This window comes from Oryctolagus cuniculus, chromosome 21 (genome assembly GCF_964237555.1).
Source record: "Oryctolagus cuniculus chromosome 21, mOryCun1.1, whole genome shotgun sequence".
NCBI lineage: Eukaryota > Metazoa > Chordata > Mammalia > Lagomorpha > Leporidae > Oryctolagus > Oryctolagus cuniculus.
Genome location: NC_091452.1, coordinates 7,376,343 through 7,401,889, shown reverse-complemented (window position 1 = coordinate 7,401,889; position 25,547 = coordinate 7,376,343). Strand labels below are relative to the sequence as shown.

General features: G+C 49.5%; 1 protein-coding gene across 4 annotated transcripts in view; it reads right to left on the bottom strand.

The window, feature by feature from the left end:
• The window catches only part of KDM2B (lysine demethylase 2B), a 160,972-nt gene extending 135,477 nt beyond the window's left edge, over positions 1 to 25,495 (bottom strand). For all 4 annotated transcript variants that reach the window (XR_011385264.1, XM_017349528.3, XM_070066159.1 and 1 more), the window contains exons 1-2: positions 25,274 to 25,495; positions 23,380 to 23,520 (exon numbers count right to left, since the gene is read on the bottom strand). Coding sequence is in view for 3 of the 4 variants with exons in the window: in XM_017349528.3 (XP_017205017.1) it covers positions 23,380 to 23,520 (141 nt within the window). In the remaining variant the exon portion in view is untranslated. The remainder of the gene's footprint in view (positions 1 to 23,379; positions 23,521 to 25,273) is intronic.
• Positions 25,496 to 25,547: the final 52 nt, after the last annotated feature.

Below are 25,547 nucleotides of genomic sequence, written 5' to 3'. Positions count from 1 at the left end.
GTTAATTAAGGGGTTAATGCCAGGAAGAGACTCATAAAAGTTCAAAGATTCTTTCAAAACTTGCATCCTTGGCTTGACAGACATGTGTATTGACCAGTGGTGTTAAAAATCCAAGCATGACTTCATCATGCTCAGTTGTCATTGGCTGACAATCCCCCAGGGACTGGACTAGAAGGCTGGCAGTTAACTCTTTCAAGGATGATCACACCCTTTACATTTTTCTTTTGAAAGATGAAGTAGTCAGATGGAAAGCCTAGAAAAGTCCTCAGGCCTCTAGTGCCACCTTTGGATGTGACCCAGAAGACAGGATGCATCCCTGCCTCCCTTAAAAGGAGCCCTCAGAGGCAAATTTCCTGGAGAAAAGTTTTCATCTTTTAAAATGGGGAGTCAGCTGACCTTGCTGAGTGAGAAGAGAGGGGAGGAAAGAAATCTGTCAGAACAGAGCCCAGGGTTGGGAGACCGTGCCATTAATCTTGAGGGGCAATCCGTCACTGAGGAGATTGAATTGCATTTCCTGCCTGAAGATGCAGCCGCAGATGACCTCTGCAGGGGGCCTCAGACCCCCTCTCACAGCTGGAGAGAGGATGTGTCAGCATTGACTTTCAGGTCTCACCCTGCCCTTTGTTCACAATTCAAACTCTTTGTGTCCAGGCTGCTGCTGAGGTTTTTATAGTTGTTCATGCAGCTGATTCTTTTTTAACTGCCCACATCTTGCAACTTCTGAGAAACAAACTTTGTGTTTGGCAGAAAATAATATGTGGAGGTGCCTCCGCAGGGAACCAGCATGCACACAGGGAATTCTGAGAGGCTACTGGGCCTTCTGCCTTTAATGCTTGCCCCTTCCTGGCCTCCCTGAATGCTGTGAGGACCTGGATGGAAACAGAAGTCCGGCAAAACTAGTAACAATGCCTCATGTTTATGTGGCTCCTTTACAAAAAAGCTTTTACACCCATTACCTCATGTCAAAGGCACTGTGCAAACAGAAGCATTTACATCAAGGGACATTCTAAATCCCCGAGTGCAGAGATGAGCCATGTGACCCTGGACAACAAGCCCAAACTGAGTCTTGGTTTTCTCATCTGTGGAATGGGGGTTGTTAGAGTCATGTGGCTTTTCTTAGCAGTGTGTCTTCGGGCAGCAGGCTAGAGGCACGGGTGGGCCATAACAGAGTGCCTGAGTTCATGTCCAAGGTTCCTCTTCCAATTCCAGCTTCCTACTAATGCAAACCCCAGGATGCAGTAGCAACCTTTTCTGTCTCTCAAATAAATAGATTTTTTAAGTGAAGGTGCCCTCCTGGGCTCCAAAACCATAACTAGCAGTGGTCAGGGAAATTCAGCTTTCCACAGCCTGAGGGAGAACAGCCCTGCTTGTTTCTCCAGCCCCCTAACCCTCCCCAACTGCACTCCTTCCATTTGAGCATGCTGAACTCTGTATTTTGATTTCTTTGATGAAATCTGCTTTTTGTAGTTCAGGCCTTTGAATTTGCTGATCCCCTCCTCCCCAGCACTCTGTCCTGCCAGCCCTCCTCCCCTTCAAAGCTCTTACTTCTCTTGGAGTCTGTTAGATATCTTCTGCTTCCTGTCTCCTACTGGCAATTACCACTAAACCATCTTCCCTAGGTATCTGTGGGGGTTTGTCTCCAGGACCCCTGTGAATGCCAAAATCCCAGGGTATTCAAGTCCATTACATAAAACTGTGTAGTAGTAGGAACTAGCATTTAGCTCTGTGACTGTCTCAGCTTGGGATAGCCATATCCTATATCAGAATGACTGCGTTCAAGTCTCAGTTCCACTTCCAGTTCCAGCTTCCTGCAAATGAACGACCTGGAAGACAGTAGGTAATGTCTCAAGCAGTCGAGTGTCTGCCACTCAGGTTGAGTCTCCAGCTCCTGGCTTGGAGCCTCAGTGGTTAGAGGCAACTGGGAATTCCCAAGCAGCAGCTTAACCACTGTACCACAACGCTCATGCATGGTTTTTAGTTGACAGAATACTTGTAAATTGGCAAATGGGAGATCCCTGTCTCTGCCTTTCAAATAAATAAAAACAAACTTTTGTTTAAGATTTTTTATTTGAGAGGCAGAAATAGAGAGAATGAGAGGGAGAGACAGAGAGAAAGGTCTTCCATCCGCTGGTTCACTCCCAAATGGATGCAACATCTGGAACTGGGCCAGTCCAAACCCAGGAGCCAGGAACTTCTTCCAATATTCCATGCAGGTGCAGGTGCCCAAGCACTTGGGCCATCTTCTGCTACTTTCCCAGACCTTAAGCTGAGGACTGGATCAGAAGAGGAGCCAGGACACGAAATGGTGCCCATATAGGATCTCTGCACAATAGGCGGAGGCTTAGCCTACTACATCACAATGCTCCCCACCCCATTCCCCTTTTTCTTAAAGAGGTTTTTGGGGGGCCAGAGCTGTGGTGTAACAGGTAAAGCCAGGCACTGCAATGGGAAAGCAGAAGAAGATGGTCCAAGTCCTTGGGCCCCTGCCCCCATGTCGGGGACCTGGAAGAAGCTCCTGGCTCCTGGCTTCAGATCAACTCAGCTCCAGCCATTGTAGCCATTTGGGGAGTGAACCAACAGATGGAAGATTCTCCTGCCTCACTGTAACTCTGCCTTTCAAATAAATAAATAAAATTTTTTAAAAATGTGAGAGATATCTTCTGTCTGCTGGTTCACTCCCCAGATGGACACAATGGCCATGGCTGGACCAGGCAGAAGCCAGGAGCCTCATCTGTGTCTCCCACATGGGTGCAGGGGCCAAGAGACTTGAGCTGTCTTCCACTGCTTTCCCAGGCACATTAGCAAGGAGCTGGATTGAAAGTGGAGCAGCCGGAGCTCAAATCGATACCCATTAGGGCCTGCGGCACAGTGAAACAAGGGAAATCGGTGCCACACTAGAAAGTACAAGTTAGGAGCTCTGGCTAAGAAATCCCATCTGTACCATTCACCAGCTCTGTGACCTGGAGCAAGTGAGGTCACCTTCCTCATGCTGTTTCCTTGCCTGTGACAAGGAGGTAAAAACAGAACCTCCCAGGTAGAATGTGAGGATGGGTGAGATGGTAAACAGAAAAACCAGGGTGCCTGGCATATAATAAGTGCTCAGTAAACACTGGCCACCATTGCTCATTATAGTAATTCTCAGACTAGAGGGGACCTCTGAGTCAATTAAACAGTTGCTAAGCACTTAAATTATGTCATGGTCCAGTGGACTCCCTTAATGTCTGCTGACCTGAATCTGTGAACTCCATGGAAGAGACCACGTCTACACTGTCATGATCTTGGCCCCAATGGATGTTAATTAGTGTTAAAGCATGCTAGGAGGGGGGCCAGAATTATGGTGTAGCAGATAAAGCCTCTCTGCAATGCCAGCATCCCATATGGGTGCTGGTTCGTGTCCCAGCTGTTCCACTGCCTATCTAGCTCCCTGCTAACGGCCTGAGAAAAGCAGTGGGAAGATGGCACAAATGCTTGAGCCCAGAGCCCCTACCACCCATGTGGAAGATCTAGAAGAAGATCCTGGCTCCTGGATTCGACCTAGTCTATACCCGGGTGTTTGAGGCCATCTAGGAAGTGAACCAGCAGATGGAAGATCTCCCTCTTTGCCTCTCTCTCTTTCAAATAAACATATCAATCTTAAAAAAGAAAAAAAAATGCTGAAAATAGTGGGCACTGACTTTGAAAACAGGCTGCAACACAGAATAGCTATTAGAGTTGTAACACAAATGGCCTGTGTGCTGGAACCAGTGGTGGGTGGTCCCTGCCTTCAGGAAGCCTACACCTTAGGGGAAGGGACAGATAGTGTTCTAGTAATTGCATGGATAGCTGGAACATTGCAACAACATGGAAAAGTAAATGATGCTATGAAACACAAATGGGGAGTGGGGAGTGCTGACCTCATCTGGTGTGGGGGAGGAAGTCCAGGAAAACTTCCAAGGAGGGAGAGCCCAGAGCCAAGCTCTGGGGGAAGAGGTCTTAGTGAGGCTGAGGTTGGGGACATCTTCTCACAGATGTAGAAGCCTCGTGACTGGGGAGAACACTTGCAAAAGGAACTGAAAGAGGGCCCATGTGACCTGGGTGTAGTTAGCTGAGGAGGGGTTGAGACGTTCTAAAGAAACAGGTATGAGGGCCGGCGCCGCGGCTCACTAGGCTAATCCTCCGCCTTGCGGCGCCGGCACACCGGGTTCTAGTCCCTGTCGGGGCGCCGGATTCTGTCCCGGTTGCCCCTCTTCCAGGCCAGCCCTCTGCTGTGGCCAGGGAGTGCAGTGGAGGATGGCCCAGGTGCTTGGGCCCTGCACCCCATGGGAGACCAGGAAAAGCACCTGGCTCCTGGCTCCTGCCATCGGATCAGCGCGGTGCGCCGGCCGCAGCGCACCGGCCGCGGCGGCCATTGGAGGGTGAACCAACGGCAAAGGAAGACCTTTCTCTCTGTCTCTCTCACTGTCCACTCTGCCTGTCAAAAAAAAAAAAAAAAAAAAAAAAAGAAACAGGTATGAGTGCACTGGGAAGCACAGCCAAGAGGGCAGAGCCCTAGCAGCATGGTGTGAAATGTAAAATATTCGAAATTGCTCAACAAAAGTGCTCATCAACAGGAGAGTGGACAAATCTCGTGGGGTGTGTCTCCACAGGAGGCAGAGCATGATCTAAAGCTTATGTGGCTGGGCCAGCGCGGTGGCACAGCAGATTTAAAGCCCCAGGCTGCAGTGTCGGCATCCCATGTGGGTGCTGGTTCGAGTCCCAGTCCAGCTCTCTGCTGTGGCTTGGGAAAGTAGTGGAAAATGGCCCAAGTCCTTGGGCCCCCTTGGCATTGCCTGGGAGACCTGAAAGAAGCTGCTGGCACCTGGCTTCAGATCAGCGCAGCTCCGGCCATTGCAGCCATCTGGGGAGTGAACCAGCAGATAGAAGACCTTTCTCTCTCTGCCTCTGGCTCTCTGTAACTCTGCCTTTCAAATAAATAAATCTTTAATAAATAAATAAAATTATGTGGTACAGTGTGGGGAGCAATCCGGACTAGACTAAGTTACTCGAATTAAGACTTATTCTATGCATCTGCTCTCCTCTGTGGGGAGCAGCTCGGACTAGACTAAGTTACTGGAATTAAGACTTATTCTATGCATCTGCTCTCCTACAATATGGCGCTGGGAGAGGAGAAAACAGCTTCTACCCAGCTGCCTCCAGTTCAACCAATAAACTGTAGGACTTGCTCCTGATTGGAGAGCAGCGTACTCGGCGTGTGGGCAGCCGAGTTAGGATTGGCGGAGGACTATAAAGGAGGAGAGAGACGGCATGCACCAGGAACATCTATGGGGAACATCTAAGGGAACCCGTGCAGCCCCCAGAGAGCCGGCCGGCGGTGTGCCGCTCCCCTGCGGAAGTGGGGAATGTGGCCAGGGGGAACTGCCCTTCCACGGAGGTGGAAGGGATAGTAGCCAACCCGGGAAGAACCAGCAGCAAACCCGGGGAGGGCCGAGCAGACGAAAGAACAGCGCAGGGTCCTGTGTTGCTCCTCCACGAAGAGGGGGAGCGACATAATGGTGCCGTGATTCGGATATGAAGCCTAGGCAGGGTTTAGTGTCGTTCCCCCATGAAGACGGGGAGCGACATAATGGTGCCGTGACTCGGATAGGAAACCTGACTCGGATAGAAAACCTAGGACGGATAGGAAACTTAGGACGGATAGGAAACCTAGGAGGGAAGAAACGGGAAGAAATGGGAAAATACCGGAGAGAGAAACTAGCAAACAGCCTAGGGAAAAGCCGGACGAAAAAGGAGCCGGAAGAAGCTATTGAAAGCCTAGGCATAGACTCGAAACAGCCTAGGGAAAAACCGGACGAAAAAGGAGCCGGAAGAAGCTATTGAAAGCCTAGGCATAGACTCGGATACGGACTACGGGGGGAAGCTGGGAGAAATCTCTAAGGTCGAAAGCGAAAGTAAAAGCTAGAACAAACAGACTCGGACGCGGACTGTGGGGAGAGGCCAGGAGAAATGAGGGAGGAATATCGTTGGAGGAAAGCTTGGGGAAACATACCGGGTAGAGAAAAATGTTAGGGAAATTGAAGCCGCGGGGGGCAGGCCAAGGCGGAAACGAAAGCCACTTTGGGATTCTCAAGTTAGCCCGGGAATAGGAGGCGAAAAGTTGAAGCCAGAAGCTGAGACGTAAGCCAGATTGGGATCCGTCTGATTAGCCCGGGGAGCAAAGGACGGGAAGCCAAATCGTGGGGCGGAGACGTACGCTGGGTTGAATTCGCCAGGCTAGCCCGGGGAACTTAGATTGAATCCTAGTGGCGGAGACGCAAGCTACGCTGTGTTACTCGCGGAAGCCGCCGCGTGCAGAGAGAGCACGGGGCGTGAATAGATAGGGAACGCTGGCGTAGGCCGTGGTTCAGACGCGAAAGGGTTAAGCGTGGAGACCGCGGACCGCGCAAAGCCGGGAAGCCGCGCAGAGAGGCGCGCGGGCTGAAGCGGCGCAGAGCCGGGAACCCGCCGGCGGGGCGAGGTGCCGGAAAGCCGCAGGGATAAGAGAAACAGAAGTTTGGAAGTGAAGTAAAAGAGAAATGGGAATGCTGGAAGATAGAAGTGAAATGGGAGAAATAGAAATGCCCGGAGATAGAGAAATAGAGAAAAATAAGGCCTCCCCTCAACATGCCAATTAGAAGGCTTGGATTCGGTCTGCCTAATCAAGTGAGGCGATGAGCACCTGCGGGCAGCTGGCAGCTTATGCGCCGCAGGTCACCGAAGACAGGCACGAATTAACATCAGTAAGGCTTCCCCACAATACAACAATATTAAGCTTGGATTCGGTCTGCCTGATTTAAGGCGGTAAGCGCCAGCAAAGCTCGACCAGAGTATGAGCTGCAGGTCACCGAAGATAGGCACGAACCAACACTAATAAGTCTCCCCCACAATACGGCAATGAGAAGGCTTGGATTCGGTTTGCCTGATAGGTTTTGTAAGCACCTGCAGGCAGTTCTAGCAGAGTAGAGCATGCGCTGCAGGGCACCGAACACAGGCACGCATCAGCGCCTAAAAACCTCCTCACAACATGGCGAAGAGAGGACCCGGATTTGGTTTTCCTGATTGATAGGACTTGTAAGAGCCTGTGGCAACTCTAGCAAGTAGAGCAGAGTGTGTGCCACGGGACACCGAAGACAGGCGCGTATCAACGCCAAAAATAAAAAGAAAGGGGGATCTGTGGGGAGCAATCCGGACTAGACTAAGTTACTCGAATTAAGACTTATTCTATGCATCTGCTCTCCTCTGTGGGGAGCAGCTCGGACTAGACTAAGTTACTGGAATTAAGACTTATTCTATGCATCTGCTCTCCTACAATATGGCGCTGGGAGAGGAGAAAACAGCTTCTACCCAGCTGCCTCCAGTTCAACCAATAAACTGTAGGACTTGCTCCTGATTGGAGAGCAGCGTACTCGGCGTGTGGGCAGCCGAGTTAGGATTGGCGGAGGACTATAAAGGAGGAGAGAGACGGCATGCACCAGGAACATCTATGGGGAACATCTAAGGGAACCCGTGCAGCCCCCAGAGAGCCGGCCGGCGGTGTGCCGCTCCCCTGCGGAAGTGGGGAATGTGGCCAGGGGGAACTGCCCTTCCACGGAGGTGGAAGGGATAGTAGCCAACCCGGGAAGAACCAGCAGCAAACCCGGGGAGGGCCGAGCAGACGAAAGAACAGCGCAGGGTCCTGTGTTGCTCCTCCACGAAGAGGGGGAGCGACATAATGGTGCCGTGATTCGGATATGAAGCCTAGGCAGGGTTTAGTGTCGTTCCCCCATGAAGACGGGGAGCGACAGTACAGTGGTTAAGAGCTGAATTGGGGGGCTGGTGCTGTAGCTTAGCGGGTAAAGCTGTAGCCTGTGGCGCCAGTATCCCATATGGGCACCAGTCCTGACTGCTCTACTTCCTATACAGCTCCCAGCTAATGTGCCTGGGAAAGAAGCAAAGGATGGCCCAACATTCAGATCTGGAAAAAAGCCCATGAGAGCATTTCAGGCATGAAAAGCCAAGACACTGTGGCAAAAAATGACCTACATGAAAGATCTCTGCGAGTGAGATCCCAGTGGAAAGAGGGGACCATCAAAGAAGGAGGTACCTTTCTCTGAAGGGAGGAGAGAGCTTCCACTTTGATTATGGCCTTGTCTGGATAATATCAGAGTTTGTGGACTCAAGAGGCTTCCATAGCCTTGGCAGCTCATGACAAGAACCTCGGGTGATCACTGACGTCATAAATAAGAGTGTCAGTTGTTAAATCAACAGGAGTCACTGTGCACTTGCTCCCCGTGTAGGGCCTCTGTCTTTAATATGTTGTACTATGGCCGGCGCCGTGGCTCAATAGGCTAATCCTCCACCTTGCGGCGCCGGCACACCGGGTTCTAGTCCCGGTTGGGGCGCCGGATTCTGTCCCGGTTGCCCCTCTTCCAGGCCAGCTCTCTGCTATGGCCAGGGAGTGCAGTGGAGGATGGCCCAGGTGCTTGGGCCCTGCACCCCATGGGAGACCAGGAAAAGCACCTGGCTCCTGGCTCCTGCCAGGATCAGCGCGGTGCGCCGGCTGCAGCGGCGGCCATTGGAGGGTGAACCAGCGGCAAAGGAAGACCTTTCTCTCTCTGTCTCTCTCTCACTGTCCACTCTGCCTGTAAAAAAAAAAAAAAAAAAAAAAAAAAAAAAAAAAAAAAATATGTTGTACTATGAGAATTAATGGTAAAACTAGACTTCAGCCCGGCGCCGCAGCTCACTAGGCTAATCCTCCGCCTTGTGGCGCCGGCACAACGAGTTCTAGTCCCAGTCGGGGCACCGGATTCTGTCCCGGTTGCCCCTCTTCCAGGCCAGCTCTCTGCTGTGGCCAGGGAGTGCAGTGGAGGATGGCCCACGTGCTTGGGCCCTGCACCCCATGGGAGACCAGGAGAAGCACCTGGCTCCTGCCATCGGATCAGAGAGGTGCGCCAGCCGCAGCACAGCGGCCATTGGAGGGTGAACCAACGGCAAAGGAAGACCTTTCTCTCTGTCTCTCTCTCACTGTCCACACTGCCTGCCAAAAAAAAAAAAAAGAAAGAAAAAAGAAAACTAGTTTTCAAACAGTACTTCATACTTTGTGTGTCTGTGTAGGTGCAAACTGTTGAAATCTTTACTTAGTATAAAGTTGATCTTCTGTATATAAAGATCATTTAAAATGACTCTTAATGAAGAATGGGATGGGAGAGGGAGTAGAAGGTGAGATGGTTTAGAGGTGGGAGGGCGGGTATAGGGAGAAGAACCGCTATAATCCAAAAGTTGTACTTATGGAATTTATATTTATTAAATAACAGCTTTCTTTAAAAAAAAAAAAAAAAAAAAAAAAAAGGATGGCCCAAGTCCTTGGACCCCTGCCACCCATGTAGAAGTGAACCAGCAAATGAAAGATCTCTCTCTGAGTCTCTCTTGTTTTCTGTAACTTTGCCTTTCAAAAAAATAAATAAATAGAGCCAATTGGGGTGCCTGCATTCCCTATAGAGTTTTTGGGTTCTAGTTCCTGCTTGGCTTGGGAGCAGTAGGTGATAGCTTGGTACTTGGGACCCTGCCACACCTATGAGACCTGGATTGAATTCTGAGTTCCTGGCTTAGACTCAGTGAAGCCCTGGCTGTTGTGAACAGTTGGGGAATGACCAGAAGATGCCAGCTTGGATCTTTTGCTTTCTCTAAAAGGCTTCCATGGGACTAGTTTATTGGGATTTGAGTTATCACCTGCTGCCTCCCAGGGTGTACACTAGCAGGAAGCTAGGATCTGAAGCAGAACCAGGTCCTGAACTCAGGTACTTGGAAATGGAATTTGGGCAACCTAAGCAGCCTCTTAACCACTGCACCAGACGCCAGCTTCATATCATTCCCATTTTAGTATATGTGCTGCCAAAGTGAGCACCACTGTTTGTTTTCTAATGTGACAAAATAAACATAATCTAAAATTTGTTGTTTCGGGGCCAGCACTGTGGAATAGTAGGCTAAGCCTCTGACCGAGGCGCTGGAATCTCATATTGGTGTCAGTTTGTATCCTAGCTACTCTACTTCTGATCCAGATCCCTGCTAATGCACCTGAGAAAGCAGTGGAAGATGGCCCAAGTGCTTGGGACTCTGCAATGATGTGGGAAACCTGGAAGAAGCTCCTGGCTCCTGGCTTTGGATCTACCTAGCTCCAGCCATTGTGACCATTTGGGGAGTGAACTAGCAGATGGAAGATCTTTGTCTCTCCCTCTCTCCATAACTCAGCCTTTCAAACAAATAAATAAATCTTTTTAAAATTTTTATTGTTTTAACAGTTTTAAAGATTTTATTTATTGGGGCTAGGCCAGGCCAGAGCCAGGAGCCAGAAACTTCATCAGGGTCTCCAACCTGGTGACAGAGATCCAAGTACCTGGGCCATCATCTGCAGCCTCCCAGGAACTTTAGCAGGAAGCTACATAGAAAGAAGCAGGATTCAATTCCAGGGACTATGATATAGGATGCAGCTTTACCCACTGTGCCACAACACCCACCCCTCTGTTTTTCAGTTGACACTCACTACTTGTAAATTGGCACACTGTCACCTTTGTCAATATCCTGAACTGGCAAGACCACAGCAGAAGACAATGAGTATATATTTTCATTAAAAAAGAAAAAAAGTATGGTGGTTATGGTTTCACAACAATGTGAATGTACTTAATGCCACAGAAATACAATCTTAAAAATGGGTAAAATGGTATGTTTTGTGGTGTATATTTTACCACAATTAAAAAGAAGGAAGGGCAGGCTGCCATTGTGGCATACCAGGTAAAGCTGCCTGCACTGTTATCCCATATGGGTGCCAGTTTGTGTCCCAGTTGCTCCACTTCCAATCCAGATCTCTGCTAATGGCCTGAGAAATGCAGGCGAAGATGGCGTTCAAGTGTCTGGGCCCCTGCCACCCATGTAGGAGACCCAAATGAAGCTCCTGGCTTCAGCCTGGCCCAGCCCTGGCCATTGCAGCCATCTCATCTAGGGAGTGAACCAGAGGATAAAGATCTCTTTCTCTATCGCTCCCTCTCCCTTTGTCATTGACTTTCAAAATAAACACATAAGTAAATAAATTTAAAAAAAAAAAAAAAGAGAAAGGAGGGAAAACGTCACATGATGGAAAGCTTTGTGACTGTGCTGAGAACTTGAGTCTTTAATGATTTCTGTGTATTGTCTGAATTTCTACAATAGAATGTGTTCTCTCTAAAGAATTAACTGGCCATTACAGAAGCCCAAGCAAGGGACTACCAAGGAGGAAGGGTCCAATCCTTCATTCTACAGCTGGAGAGTCAGCAGTCAAGCTTCCAGCTCACCCGCAGCAGCATAAGAGCCAGTCTGCTGCAGTCTTGCCTGGTGAATGAATGAATGAATGGCCCCTGGGTAGAAGCAGTAGTGATCAGGCATTGCCTAAGCGTGTGCTCAGGCAAACTCCTCCCAGGGTGCCAGAGGAAGGACAGGCAGGTGAATGAGGGACCAGTTTGGCGTCTTCAAAAACCTGGTTCCCAGGTGAGAAGATAAGGCTCGGAGAAAGGTGCCTGGCAGTACAAGGTGATAAGGGGCCTCTCTGCTCAGAACACACCCACATTATAGCCCTATCTTTGTGCATCAGAGTTATTTATTTACAGGCCATTTCAACAGGAGAACTGGGGGCTTCTTGAGGGCACTCATTCATTCATGTATTTATTGAAGGGCCAGGTACCCGAGCACATATTTCAGCAACTGTATCCAGTATAGATGTTTGATAAATATACATTGCATTGACTAATAAGCTCTAAGTCTAGCATTCAGTAGGCACTCAATAAATGCTTCTTGAGTTGTACAAATAATGCATGGATATATTACTTACACCAGGCCTACATGCAGTAGATGTTTAATAAATCCTGAATTACATGATGGAAGTACCAGCATGAAGCCTGGCACACACAACATCCTCAAATGTTGCACACACCTGCCTTTCTGACCTCCCCTGTCATGATCCTGGACCCTCAACACTTCAATGCAGAGAACAAACTGAAAATACAGACCATGCTTCCATGCATGAACAAGCACTGATTAAGGATCTACCATGCGCTAGTCACTGCGATACAACACTGGACAAAACAGTTCTCTCATTTGCTGATATTCTAATGAGGAAAAGAAACAACAGGGAAACAACATTTTTTTAAAAATCGGGTAGCATTCAGGCATTTGGGAAGTAAACCAGATTCTAATAAATAAATATTTCAAATAAATATTAAAAGGGGGGGCCGGCACCATGGCAGAGTAGGTTAATCCTCCACCTGTGGCACTGTTATCCTATTTGGGTGCTGGTTCTAGTCCCGGCTGCTCCTATCCTGATCCAGCTCTCTGCTGTGGCCTGGGAAAGCAGTGAAGGATGGCCCAAATGCTTGGCCCCTGCACCCACATGGGAGACTTGGAAAAAGCAGTTGGCTCCTGGCTTCGGATTGGCGCAGCTCCGGCCATTGTGGCCATTTGGGGAGTAAACCAACGGAAGGAAGACCTTTGTCTCTCTCACTGTCTGTAACTCTACCTCCCCAATAAATATATAAAATCTTAAAAAAAAAAAAAAAAAAAAAAAAGGCAGAGAGAGACACAGAGAAATCCTCCATCCTCTAGTACTGACAGATGAGTCTGGTGAGGACTCACTTCCTGGTTCACAGACGCTGGAAGGTAGGAGGGGTCTCGGGGGCCTCTTTTCTAAGGAATGAATTCCACACATGAGGGCTCTGCCTGTATGACCCAAGATCCAATCCTCTCACTTTGGGGCTTATGCTCCAACCTATGAGTGTGGAGCATCTACAGCACCAGCCATGGGATGTCAAAGGGGAGAGCTTTTCAGGTGGAAGGGACAGCCCACACAGAGGTCTTGCAGCAAGAATGGATGTGACCTGTGGAAAGAACAGCCAGCAGCAAGCAGAGCTCCTGGGCAAGGGGAGGCAGAAGGGGCCAGATCCCAGGCTTCCGAGTCATGCGGGGAGATGTTACCCTAACTCACATGCAAAGTACAACACAGAAGACTGATCATGACCCCTAAAGATGTCCAGGTTGTAAAACCTGGAACCTCTGACTATGTGACCCTATATGGAAGGAACTTCACAGATGTGATGAAGTCAAGGATTTTGAGAGGGGGAGACTATCCTGGGCCACAGGTGGGCCCAATATCATCCAGAGGGCCCTTGAAAGAGGTAAACAGGTGCATCAGACAGGAGATGTGACCATGGAAGTAGGGATTGGGGTGAAGATGCAGGAGGGGCCCAGAAGCCAAAGAAGACTGGCAGCCACTAGAAAGTGAAGAAGGTGGGGAAATGGGTTTTGTCCTCAGAGGCTCCTGAAGGAACCAGCCCTGCCACTGCCTTCATTTGAGCCCCTGACAATCCATTTTGGGCCTCTGGGCTCTAGAACTGTAGGAGAATAAGCGTGTGTTATTTTAAGGCACGACATTTATGGTGATTCGTTACAACAGCAACAGCGGCCGGCCACAATTAGGGAAGGGACAGGATCAGGCTTAGAGTTTCTTTTTTAAAAATTTTTATTTATTTGAAAGGCAGAGACAGAGATCTTCCAACCACTGGTCCATGTCCCCAAATGCCTGCAATGGCCAGGCCAAATCCAGGAGCCCAGAACCCAATCCAGGTCTCCCATGTGGCTGACAGGAAACCAACTACTTGAGCCATCACCTGTGCCTCCCTCCGCCCCTGCCCCTGCCCTAAAACCAGGATGCACATTAGCAGGAAGCTGGATCTGAACTGGAGGATCCAGGACCCAAACCACAGCAGCACTGCAATAAAGGATGGTGGCTTTTTTTTTTTTTTTTTTTTTTTTTGACAGGCAGAGTGGACAGTGAGAGAAAGAGACAGAGAGAAAGGTCTTCCTTTTGCCGTTGGTTCACCCTCCAATGGCCGCTGTGGCCAGCACACTGCAGCCGGCGCACTGCGCTGATCCGATGGCAGGAGCCAGGTGCTTCTCCTGGTCTCCCATGGGGTACAGGGCCCAAGCACTTGGGCCATCCTCTACTGCCTTCCTGGGCCACAGCAGAGAGCTGGCCTGGAAGAGGGGCAACCAGGAAAGAATCCGGCGCCCCGACCGGGACTAGAACCCGTTGTGCCGGCGCCGCAAGGCGGAGGATTAGCCTATTGAGCCACGGCGCTGGCCAGGATGGTGGCATCTTAACCACTGAGCCAAACACTGCAAACTCCATGGCCCCCACACTGCCAATTTTATGGTTTTGAACGTTTCTTCCAGTCGCTGACACAGAATAGGTTTTAGGAGGATCAAGACTAGAAGCAGAAGTGGGAGTTTGGCCTACCAGCTAAGATACTCAAATCACATCAGAGTATCTGGGTTCAATACTCACCTCTGGCTCCTGACTCCAGCTTCCTGCTCATACACACCCTGGGGAACAGCAGCTGATGGCTCAAACACTTGGGTTTCTGCCATTCCTGGCTCCCAACTTGAGCCTGTCAAAGGCCTTTGTGGGCATCTGAGGAATAAGCCAGCAGATGGGAGCTTTCTATGTCTCTCAAATAAACACAAAAGAGTAGAGCAGAGACTGGGGCAGGCTACTGCAGACACCTGGGCAGCAGTGATGGCAGCCTAGGGAAGATGGAAAATGGGAAACAGGAGGGAAGGTCTCAGATTTTTAAGGAAAGCTAAAGGGCCTGAACTGACTGGACTTGTGGATAGATTGGATGTGGTGGGGGAAGGGCCCAGTGAAGGAAAGCCACTAGGGGTGACTCCAAGAGTGATCAGCCTCCAATTTCCCTATCTTCCCTGGGGCCTCACTCAGCCACACTGCACTCGACAGGCTGTTCCCGGGATGCTGGGCGTTTTATGTGATTAAGCTGGAACAGTTCTCTGGGAAATAAATGCCCTCAGTCTAAAGGGCTTTTATGAGCCAGGGCAGGGGATTAAAGGCAGCCGGGCTGCAGAGAAATCCCAGGGTCAGGAGACAGCTGAGCGTGGAGACTTTTAATCTAAACCTTAAACGTTTTTATTTTTCACTCTCTGAACTCAGGGTGTCACTTTAAATACATGTTTGGCAACATCGGCTGTTCTATTTTTCTTTTTAATTATACAAAGCGAGATCCTGGAAATGGCTCAGCCCCAGGCAGGGGGAGGCAAGGAAAGTTTGGCAGCAGCAGTTGGAGGCAGAGACACCAACTAAAAAATTCAGTGGATTTGAAATCCTTGGAGATTTCAAACTTCCAATCAAACTTCCAACCACTCTGAAGGGTTGTCGTGGAGACAAAACTTCCAACTACCCTGTGGCCAGCCCTGACTCAGGACTTCTAAAAGGAGGCTGACAGACTCACCAGCTCAGAATGGACAGAGGACAGATGGACACATCTCTGAGACAAAAATATTAGCAGCATGAGTGCCATACCTGGACCTTGAATTTGTTCTGGGCCTCTGTCCTCTTTGAGCCTTTCATCCCCTGAGCAGGAAACAGCTAACGCCACAGATAATCACCTCCCTCCTGTGTGTGTGGCACAGGGCTGTTGATACGTGCTGCCCTGTTTACTATGCTAAGGGTAGGGGCTATCGTTACGTCCATTTTCTACATAGGAAACTGAGGCTCGGAGAGAATACACAGACCCCACTCTCCAGTGTTGAACCTAGGCTTCTTTTCTCTCAAATACATCATTTTCCCTTCCCTGGTTTTGCTGTGGATCACAGGGAGGCCAACCCCTGCAGCTGCCCGTTCAGCTGGTTTCCTGCACAGATTGACTAATGGGAGGGATTATAGAAAGAGGAAGAGACACAGAAATCTTCCCTTCACTGGCCCACTCCCCAATGGTTCAGGGCCAGGCCAGGCTGAAGCCAGGAGCCCCATGTGAGACTCCCATGTGGGCAGCAGACACCCAAAGACCCAGGCCATCTTCTGCTGCTCTCTCATGCACACAAGGAGCTGGATCGGAAGTGGAGCAGCCAGGATGTGAACCGGCACCTTTACGAGATCCCTGCATCATAAGCAACAGCTTAACCAGCCCTGCCACAACGCTGGACCCCTTTATTGACTGTTGAGCTAACTGACAGACAAAAGTTTCTTCAAGAACACAAAGCAGGCCGGCGCCGTGGCTCACTAGGCTAATCCTCCGCCTAGCGGCGCCGGCACACCGGGTTCTAGTCCCGGTCGGGGCACCGGATTCTGTCCTGGTTGCCCCTCTTCCAGGCCAGCTCTCTGCTGTGGCCAGGGAGTGCAGTGGAGGGTGGCCCGGGTGCTTGGGCCCTGCACCCCATGGGAGACCAGGAAAAGCACCTGACTCCTGGTTCCTGCCATCGGATCAGCGCGGTGCGCCGGCCGCGGTGCGCCGGCCGCAGCGCGCCGGCCACGGCGGCCATTGGAGGGTGAACCAACGGCAAAGGAAGACCTTTCTCTCTGTCTCTCTCTCTCACTGTCCACTCTGCCTGTCAAAAAAAAAAAAAAAAAAAAAAAAAAAAAAAAAAGAACACAAAGCAATTCTTCTTGTCCAGGGATATTACCATTCCCACTCAGCAGAGGGGATCAGAGAGGTTGGGTTGCTTGCTACAAGTGACACAGTTACAAGTTGACAAACCTGTGATTCTAATCCAAGTGTGCCTAGCTCCAAAGCCTGTGTGATTTTTCTCACCTCTGTTCCTATCCTGACTTGCAGTTTCTTCATCAGCCCCTGGAATCTCAGCTTCCTAGGCAGCCTAAAGACCCCACCCCAAGTTACTGTAGGGTCCTTGTATTTGTTTCTTGGGACTGCTATGATAAAGTATTCCAATCTGGGGGCTCAGAATTCTGAAATCACTGTCACTAGAACCATCCCCATTTCACAGGCTCTAAGGGAGGACTTTCCCAGGTTCTTCTCTCAGCTTCTGGGAGCCTCCTGTGGTCTGGGGCTCATAGACAGCCATCTCCTCCTCCATCTTCCCTCTGTGCTGTGTGTCCAAACAGCCCCTTTTCATGAGAACATCATTCAAACTGGGCTATGGCCCACCCCAATGACCTCATTTTAACTTGACCTCCCACCCCCCCACCATAAAGACCCTATTCCCAAATAAGGTCACCTTCTGGGCACTGAAGGTTAGGACTTCAAAACATCTTTTTGAAGGGACCTAATTGAACCTATAGCAGTCCTCTCTGATCACAGGTGTTTAATTTATAGTGTGTCCTGGTTGGTTAGGCTTTCCTGACAGACTAACTTTGATTGTAACTCTTATTTATTTATTTGTTTTTATGTGAAAGGGCAGAGACAGAAAGACACAGAGACTTTCCATCTGCTGGCTCAGTCCCCAAATGCACACACAGCCAGAGCTGGGCCAGGTTGAAGCCAAGAGCCACATCTCCCACTGGGTGGCAGGGACCCGTGTACTTGTGCCATCACCTGCTGTCTCCCAGGCTGCACGTTAGCAGGAAGCTGGATTAGAACCAGAGGAAAGACTTGAACCTAGGTACTCCTATAAGGGATGTGGGTGTCCAAGCGTCGTCTCAACTACTGCACAAAACACCTGCCCAGGGAAGACGTTTAAACCCACCAACACCTGCCCCTTTGAGGGATGCAGCAATTCCCCTTGTCATCTATGCCCTGACAAAAGTTATCTCAATATTTTACTTCAAAATACATATAAAGACATAAAAGACTTCAAATAGCGAAACCAACATTCAAATATTCAAATTCAAATATTCAAACTTCAAAAGGAATAAAATTGAAAGATCTTACCTCTACCAGACTTTAAGACTAATTTTAAAGCCAGGGTAAATCAAGACAGTACATACTGGCATAAGAGTAGGATACTTAGACAAAGACTCTCACGTAGGAAGGTACTTCAAGAAGTTTGGGGAAAGTGGAAGTGAGAGATTATCGGGGCAGGTGTTTGACCTGGTAGTTGAGACACTCACATCCAACATTCAACTGCTGGGTTTGATGTGGCTCCATTCCTGACTCCAGCTTCCTGCTAGTGCAGACCACGGAGGTCAGCAATGATGGCTCAAATGGTTGGGGTCCCTGCTACCCACAAAGCAGACCTGGACTAAGTTCTTACTTCCTGTCTCTGACCCAGTCCTAGGCCACTGTAGGTTATATGGGGAGGGAACCAGCAGATAGGAATTCTGTTTCTGCCTCTCAAATAAATAAAAGTTTTTTAAAAATAATTTTATTTTGGTGTAAAAATTTTTTGACTCATATTTTTTCATAATACACACTTTCCACAAACCTTATGAAGACACCATATATACAAATTTGTTTTGTTTTTTTTTTTTTTTTTTTGACAGACAGAGTGGACAGTGAGAGAGAGACAGGGAGAAAGGTCTTCCTTTGCCGTTGGTTCACCCTCCAATGGCCACCGCAGCCGGCGCACCGCGCTGATCCGATGGCAGGAGCCAGGTACTTCTCCTGGTCTCCCATGGGGTGCAGGGCCCAAGCACTTGGGCCATCCTCCACTGCCTTCCTGGGCCACAGCAGAGAGCTGGCCTGGAAGAGGGGCAACCGGGACAGAATCCGGCGCCCCGACCGGGACTAGAACCCGGTGTGCCGGCGCCACAAGGCGGAGGATTAGCCTAGTGAGCCGAAGCGCCGGCCAATATATACAAATTTTAAAACATTCTGTGGGGCTAGCACTGTGGCTCAGTGGGTTAAGCTGCAGCTTGCAGTGTCAATATCCCACGTGGGTACCAGTCCTGGCTGCTCCACTTCTGAGCCAGCTCCTAGTTAACGTGCCCAGGAAAGCAGAAGATGGCCCTTGCACCCACGTGGGAGACCAAGATGAAGCATCTGGCTCCTGGCTTCAGCCAGGTCCAGTCCCAGCCACTGTGGCCACTTGAGGCGTGAACCACTGATGGGATATCTCTCTGTGTCTCCTCCTTCTCTGTAACTCTGCCTTTCAAATAAATAAATAAATTTAAAATTTGTGCCTAAGTTAACTTACCTTTTAAAATTTTTATTTACTGATTTATTTGAAAGGCAGGAACAGGTGAAGAATGAAAGATCTCCCATCTGCTGGTTCAATCCCCAAATGCCCACAACAGCAAGGACTGAGCCAAGCAGAAGCCAGGGGTCTGAAACTACATCAGGGTCTCCCATCTGGGTGGCAAGCCCCTAGCACTTAAGCATCACCTTCTGGTTCCCAGGGTACACATGAGCATACAGCTGAAATCAGAAAAACAGCCAGGCTCTAACTCTGCACTCATATATAAGATGCAGGTGTCCCAAGCAACATCTTTTCTTTCTTTTTTTTTTTAAAGTTCTCTAGCATTACAGAGTTGTTTTTTTTTTTTTTTTGGGGGGGGGGTTTTTTTTTTTTGAGATTTATTTTATTTATTTGAAAGACAGAGTTACAGAAATAGGTAGAGCCAGAGTTAGAGAAAGGTCTTCCATTCCACTGGTTCTTTTTTTCTTTTCTTTCTATTTTTTTTTTTTTTTTTTTTTTTGACAGGCAGAGTTAGACAGTGAGAGTGAGAGAGAGAGAGAGAGAAAGGTCTTCCTTCAGTTGGTTCACCCCCCAAATGGCTGCTACAGCTGGCGCACTGCGCCAATCTGAAGCCAGGTGCTTCCTCCTGGTCTTCCATACGGGTACAGGGCCCCAAGGACTTGGGCCATCCTCCACTACTTGCCCAGGCCATAGCAGAGAGCTGGGATCAGTAGAGCAGCCAGGACTCGAACTGGAGCCCATATGGGATGCTGGCACTGCAGGCTAGGGCTTTAACCTGCTGTGCAACAGTGCCGGCTCCCCAAGTGACATATCTTAACTGCTGTGCTAATTACCTGCCCCAACCTTAAGTTTTAATTCCATGTTTCCTTGAATTTTTTTGAAGTTCTCTCCTTTTTTTTTTTTTTTTTTTTTACAAAAAATTCATGCATTTTCACGGAGAAAACTTAAGTCACTCAAAAATAAGTATGAGGGGGCCAGTGTTGTGGCATGCCATTTGTGACATCAGTGCCCTATATTGAAACACCAGTTCAAGTCCAGGCTGCTCTGCTTCCAATGCAACTCCCTGCTAATGTGTCTGGAAAAGCAGCAGAAGATGGCCCAAGTGTATGAGCCCCTGCCACCCACATGGAAGACCCAAATGGATTTCCAAGCTTTGACCTGGACTAGCACCGGCCATGGCAGCCATTTGGGAAACCAACCAGTGAATGGAAGAGCTCACTTTTTCTTTATTTTTTCTAAAGATTTATTATTTATTTATTATTTGACAAGTAGAGTTAGTGAGAGAGAGAGACAGAAAGAAAGGTCTTCCTTCTGTTGGTTCACTCCCCAAATGGCCACCATGGCCGGAACTGCACCAATCCGAAGCCAGGAGCCAGGTGGCTCTTCTTGATCTCCCATGTGGGTGCAGGGGCCCAAGCACTTTGGCCATCCTCCACTGCCCTCCCAGGCCACAGCAGAGAGCTGGACTGGAAGAGGAGCAACCGGGACCAGAACCGGCACCCATACGGGATGCTAACGCCGCAGGCGGAGGATTAACCAAGTGAGCCACAGCGCCGGCCCTGATTTATTTATTTATTTGAAAGGCAGAGTTATAGAAAGGGAGAGATCTTCCATCTGCTGTTTTACTCCTCAAATGGCCATGAGGGCCATGGCATGGCCAGGCCCAATCCAGGATGCTAGAACTCTATCCAGGTCTCCTACATGGGTTCAGGGGCCTAGGGACTTGGGTCAGCTTCCACTGCTTTCCCAGACATTATTAGAGAGCTGGATCTGAAATGGAGCAGCCAGCACTGGAACCAGTGCCCATATGAGATGTTGGCATTGAAGGTGGCAGGTTAGCCTGCTGTGCCACATCACTGGTCCCTGGAAGAGCTCTTCCTATCTCTGCCTCTCTGTCACTCTGCCTTTCAAATAAATAATTAAATATTTTTAAAAAATTAGTGTGGGGGCTGGGATGAAGCTCCTGGTTCTGGCCTGGCCCAGCCCTGGCCATTGCAGCTATCTGGGGAGTGAACCAGCCAATGAAAGACTTCTCTCTCTCTCTCTCTCTCTGCCTTTCAAATAAATAAATAAATAAATAGTTCTATCTTTTTTTTTTTTTTATTGAATGTGAGATGGATCACAGACCTTAACACTCAAGTAGAAACTGGAAAGCTTGTTTTTTTTTTTTTTGTTGTTATTGTTGTTGTTTTGTTTTGTTTTGTTTTGACAGGCAGAGTGGACAGTGAGAGAGAGAAAGGTCTTCCTTTACCATTGGTTCACCCCGCAATGGCCACTGCCTGATCCGAAGCCAGGAGCCAGGTGCTTCTCCTGGTCTCCCATGTGGGTGCAGGGCCCAAGGACTTGGGCCATCCTCCACTTCACTACCAGGCCACAGCAGAGAGCTGGACTGGAAGAGGAGCAACTGGAACAGAATCCAGCGCCCCGACCGGGACTAGAACCTGGGGTGCCGGCGCCGCAGGCGTAGGATTAGCCTATTGAGCCACAGCACCGGCCCATGAAAAGCTTTCAAAAACAAAGACAGGCAAATATCTTGAGGCTGGCAAAGATTTTTCACCCAGAACACAAAAAGAACAACCCATAAAAGGAAAGACGGGCACAAAACACACAGACCCAGCAATGGCTCAGCCTGGGGGAAAAGTGAGCCCTGATGCCCAGGAAGCAGGCACCAGCGAGGCAGCGTGAGTGCCCCAGCAAAGGTCTCTGAGCTCCAGGCCCCAAGTCACTTTGAGACCAACACCGGAGTCTACCAACCCCAATTCTGAATTTTGAAACCAGTCTCCTGACAGTGTCCAGTTTTGTTTCCAGCTTCCTTCCCCCAATTCTTTGACCATGAAAACCATCACTCACTAAGGCTGCCTTCTGGATGACAGTGGAGCTGGCACCAGCTGGCCAGCAGAGAGACTGCACGCATTCTCTGTGACACACAGAGGGCCCAGGTCCATAGAAGGCCAACTTTCAAGCTACTACTAGAAATAAGCAATAGACACGCCTGGCTTCTAGAAAGAGTGAGCTTCCCATCATCAGTAAAACTCTGTTCTGTAAAGGCATGAACTTAAGAAATGGTGGCTCTTTTTAGTATTAATTTTGGGGTTCTAAGCCTCAGAGACACCAGAGGGGAAGGCGTAGGTGGTGGGGAGAGGAGGAAGGAGGGAGGATAAACAGACGCAAGCAACCATGATGAGCTCTCACAAAGTGTTCTCTTTCTGAACTGAAATGAAACTGGTGACTTCTTCGCGGGCTTATAGCACAGGACAGGGCTGAGGGGTTCCCCTTTAGCTGGATGTAATATTTACCTGCCTGACAACCTTTGGGGAAAGACTGAGTGTCCAGGATCAGGACCCCTGAGTAGGTGTTTGTAATAGCTCATTTTTCCTAAGAGGACTGGGGGCTCAGAGAGGTCAAGTACTTTGCCCCACGTCACACTAGGATTGAGCAGCCAACCTTAGGCACTGCAAAAGACTACAAATACTTACAGACTAAAGACTGCCTAGTTCTGCGGTTCTCAAACTTTACCCAAGAACCTGCTAAAAGAAAACTGCTTGGGTGGGCTCTCACAACACCATTTGAATAACCTACCTGTGGAGATTCTGATACAGGGCATAGGGATGACTGGAACAGGGGTGGTAAAGCCCATGATCCTGGAGACCCACCTAGCAACAGGGCTAAAAATTCTGTCCTATAATGACTTACCTGTGCCTCATTTTTCTCATCTGTAAAATGGCGATATTGATATCAGTAAGAAAAAGTGTGATGCTCTACATTTAATCATAAGGAAATGAAGTTAAGAGATGAGGAGAGATGGGTGAGATTAACCAGTTAACATTCCTGCATATGTTAAAATATGAACTCAAATCCCATCAGGACCCACTGTATGCAACCTGCTCACAACAGGACACCCAGCAGGAATAAATACTTCTCAAGGGTACAGGCCCTCTTATCTACAGCCAAGGAAGGACCCAAGTACACAGATGCTTTTCTTCCCCAAATTTTCATTTTAAATGCTATCACCTCTGTGTCAAGCATTCTTCCAACTGCTAGCTGGCCCTGTTGCTAGGAGTTATGGGAACCTGTCCATTTCTGGCTAGTATCTATAATGCCTGAACAAAGCCTTTTATTTCAAAGCTCTTTCTGTGACAAGGGCTTTGGCTAAAAAAATACCATGGAGTTGTTGTAAAGAAGTCCTAAATGTAATACATTTAATACGTGCTTTTATGTATTTGCTGTAATTACATACTTAGAATAGTGCCTGTCGTTAGTAAGAACTTAACTGTTAACTCTTACTTTCATCCCATGTAATGGGGAGCTTGCCATCTACCGACACAGCCCGGTTAGCTTTGGTCCACCCTGGGCTATGGCCATTGGCTACCGTGGACCATGTTGCCACAGTCCTTTCAGTAGCATCTCTACACTCTCATGCACATCACTGAAAAACTTATATTTGACTTTAGTATAAACCCAAAAAGGCTGAGAGCATACCTCCTGGCTATCAGGGGAGCCACACGTGGTGCTGAGAGGCACTGCGGAAATTGGGAGCCTGGGTTCCAATCCTGATTCTCCACTGGCTGGCTTTGTGTCTTTTGGCAATGTGCTTTCTCTCTGGGGCCTCAGTTTCTCCATCTGTTAAATATTGGTTTGGTGAGTCTCAGGGTCCCAGCTGATAACAAAGGTAGGGAAATTTACTAACTGTGGTTCCTTCAGCCCTCCAGGACCCAGGGAGGGAAGCAGGGATTTCCAAAGCCACCACCCCCAAGATTTCTGATCTGTATACAAGGGGGTGGGGGTTGGCTTCAAACCCTAGAGGATTAGGAAAGGGGGAGGGGCACAATGTAGGAGCTGGAAAAAGGAAACCACCCCCACCTAAAGCCCCCTTCTGGTTGCCACTCCCAGATCCCTTCATTCCTCCTAAATTAGCAAATCTCTGTCACAGCTTTCTCCTCCAGAACTGTCTCCAAACACACATTATACATCCAGTCCTGAGCCGGGTAGTTCTCAGAACCAAGGACACATCATTACTGTACTGATTTAAAGTATTTCTATTGGGAAGCCCTGGAGTGATTTAAACAGACACGAACTCAGCTCTCAGGATGTTCATCTGCTCGTGGGGGACACGGACAAACAGCTAGATGACTTCAAACACTGCAGTGATCACAGCTACAAAGGCAAGAAATCGAGGGTAGGTGATGGATCCTGATGTAAGATTTTCCTGGGGATAGGAGGAGTCTTGAAAAAGTTCATGGAAAATGCACACATTGCAAAGTTTTTCTGCACCAAAATGAACCCAGTTCCATTTTCCATGAACTTTTTGCAGTGCCCTCGAACTTGACCTGAGACAGATGATGGTAAGTGAAAAGTAACAAGTCAAAGGCCAGCACAAGGGTAAGCCCAATGGTTTGAGATTTCAAGCTCCTAATCTTCAATAAAAGGCCAGGAAAGGCCTCTGGAGGAATCCCAAAACTTTTTTCTAAGGAGGGGGCCCTCAGGTGTATCCCACAATGTAGTCGGGTGGAGGGGCGCCCTCCAGTGGTGACAACAGTCAAATGTCACATCGCGGACCTGGTAAGCCATACGCTTGGGACTGAACCGTGGGCTCGCTCGTCATTCATTCTTCTCACATTTTTCATTTAACCAGTATTTACTGAACGAAGGGTATGTGCCAAGTGGTGGTGGAGTGGTAGGGGTAGAGCTGTGAAACCGGCAGTATTCGGGTCAGTTGCTGGCCCAGTACTCTGCTCCCTGTTCAGTACTGCAATGTTGGCCTTCGAATGTTCCAGCAGCCACACACACACTCACGGTCCGGTCCGCCCCCCACCCCCACCCCGAGGGTCTCTGCATGTGCAGCTCCCTTCCCTCCTGGAAAGCTGGCTCCTTGCATCGCTGGCTCGAGTCTCCCCTCAAACGTGACCCCATCAGCCAAGGATGATGGGGCCATCTTATTTATCGTCTGACCCTCCCCACACACGACTAAAACAGATTCTATAAAAATGGCCTTTCTCCTATAACCCCTCAACCGCGTGGGTGCTCAGAAAACAAGCGCGGGATGAGTGTGAGGAGTCCACAGGTTAAAAAAAAAAAAAGTTCACCGAGCATCGATCGGCCCGCTAGACCCGCGTCAGAGCCTCTGCCCCGGGCGTTCTGACGGAAACTCGCAGCCCCCGCGCCGCCCGGCGCCTCGAACCCGCGTCTCCCACAGCTTCTTCGCTTCCTGCCTTCTACGCTACCGCCATCCACTCATCGGTGTCTGTCCCTCCCGCTAGAATGCACGCCATCCGGCCTGCCCTCGGCGCCGGCAACAGCGCGGGCTCCCCGGAGGCGCTCCACAATTTCTGACTGAATGAACTCGAGACCGCAGCCTGCTCTTTTCCCTACAGACCTTGCGCCACCTGTTCCAAGGGGGAACTGGGCCTCGGGAGGCGCCCAGAGGTGACCTCAGGCGGCCCGGCCCCGGCGTCCGAGCTCCGGGAGCAGAGCCATCGGAGCAGCTGCGGAGACAGGAGGCGCCGGGACCTGGAGCGGGAGCGCGGGCGCGGCGAGGCCTGCGGCCGTGAGGCGATTCCAGGAAGAGGCGAGGGCGCGCCAGAGACGGCAGGCGGAGCCGTCGGAGGAGGAAGAGTCACGTGGCGCCCGCAGACCCGCCCACCTCGTCG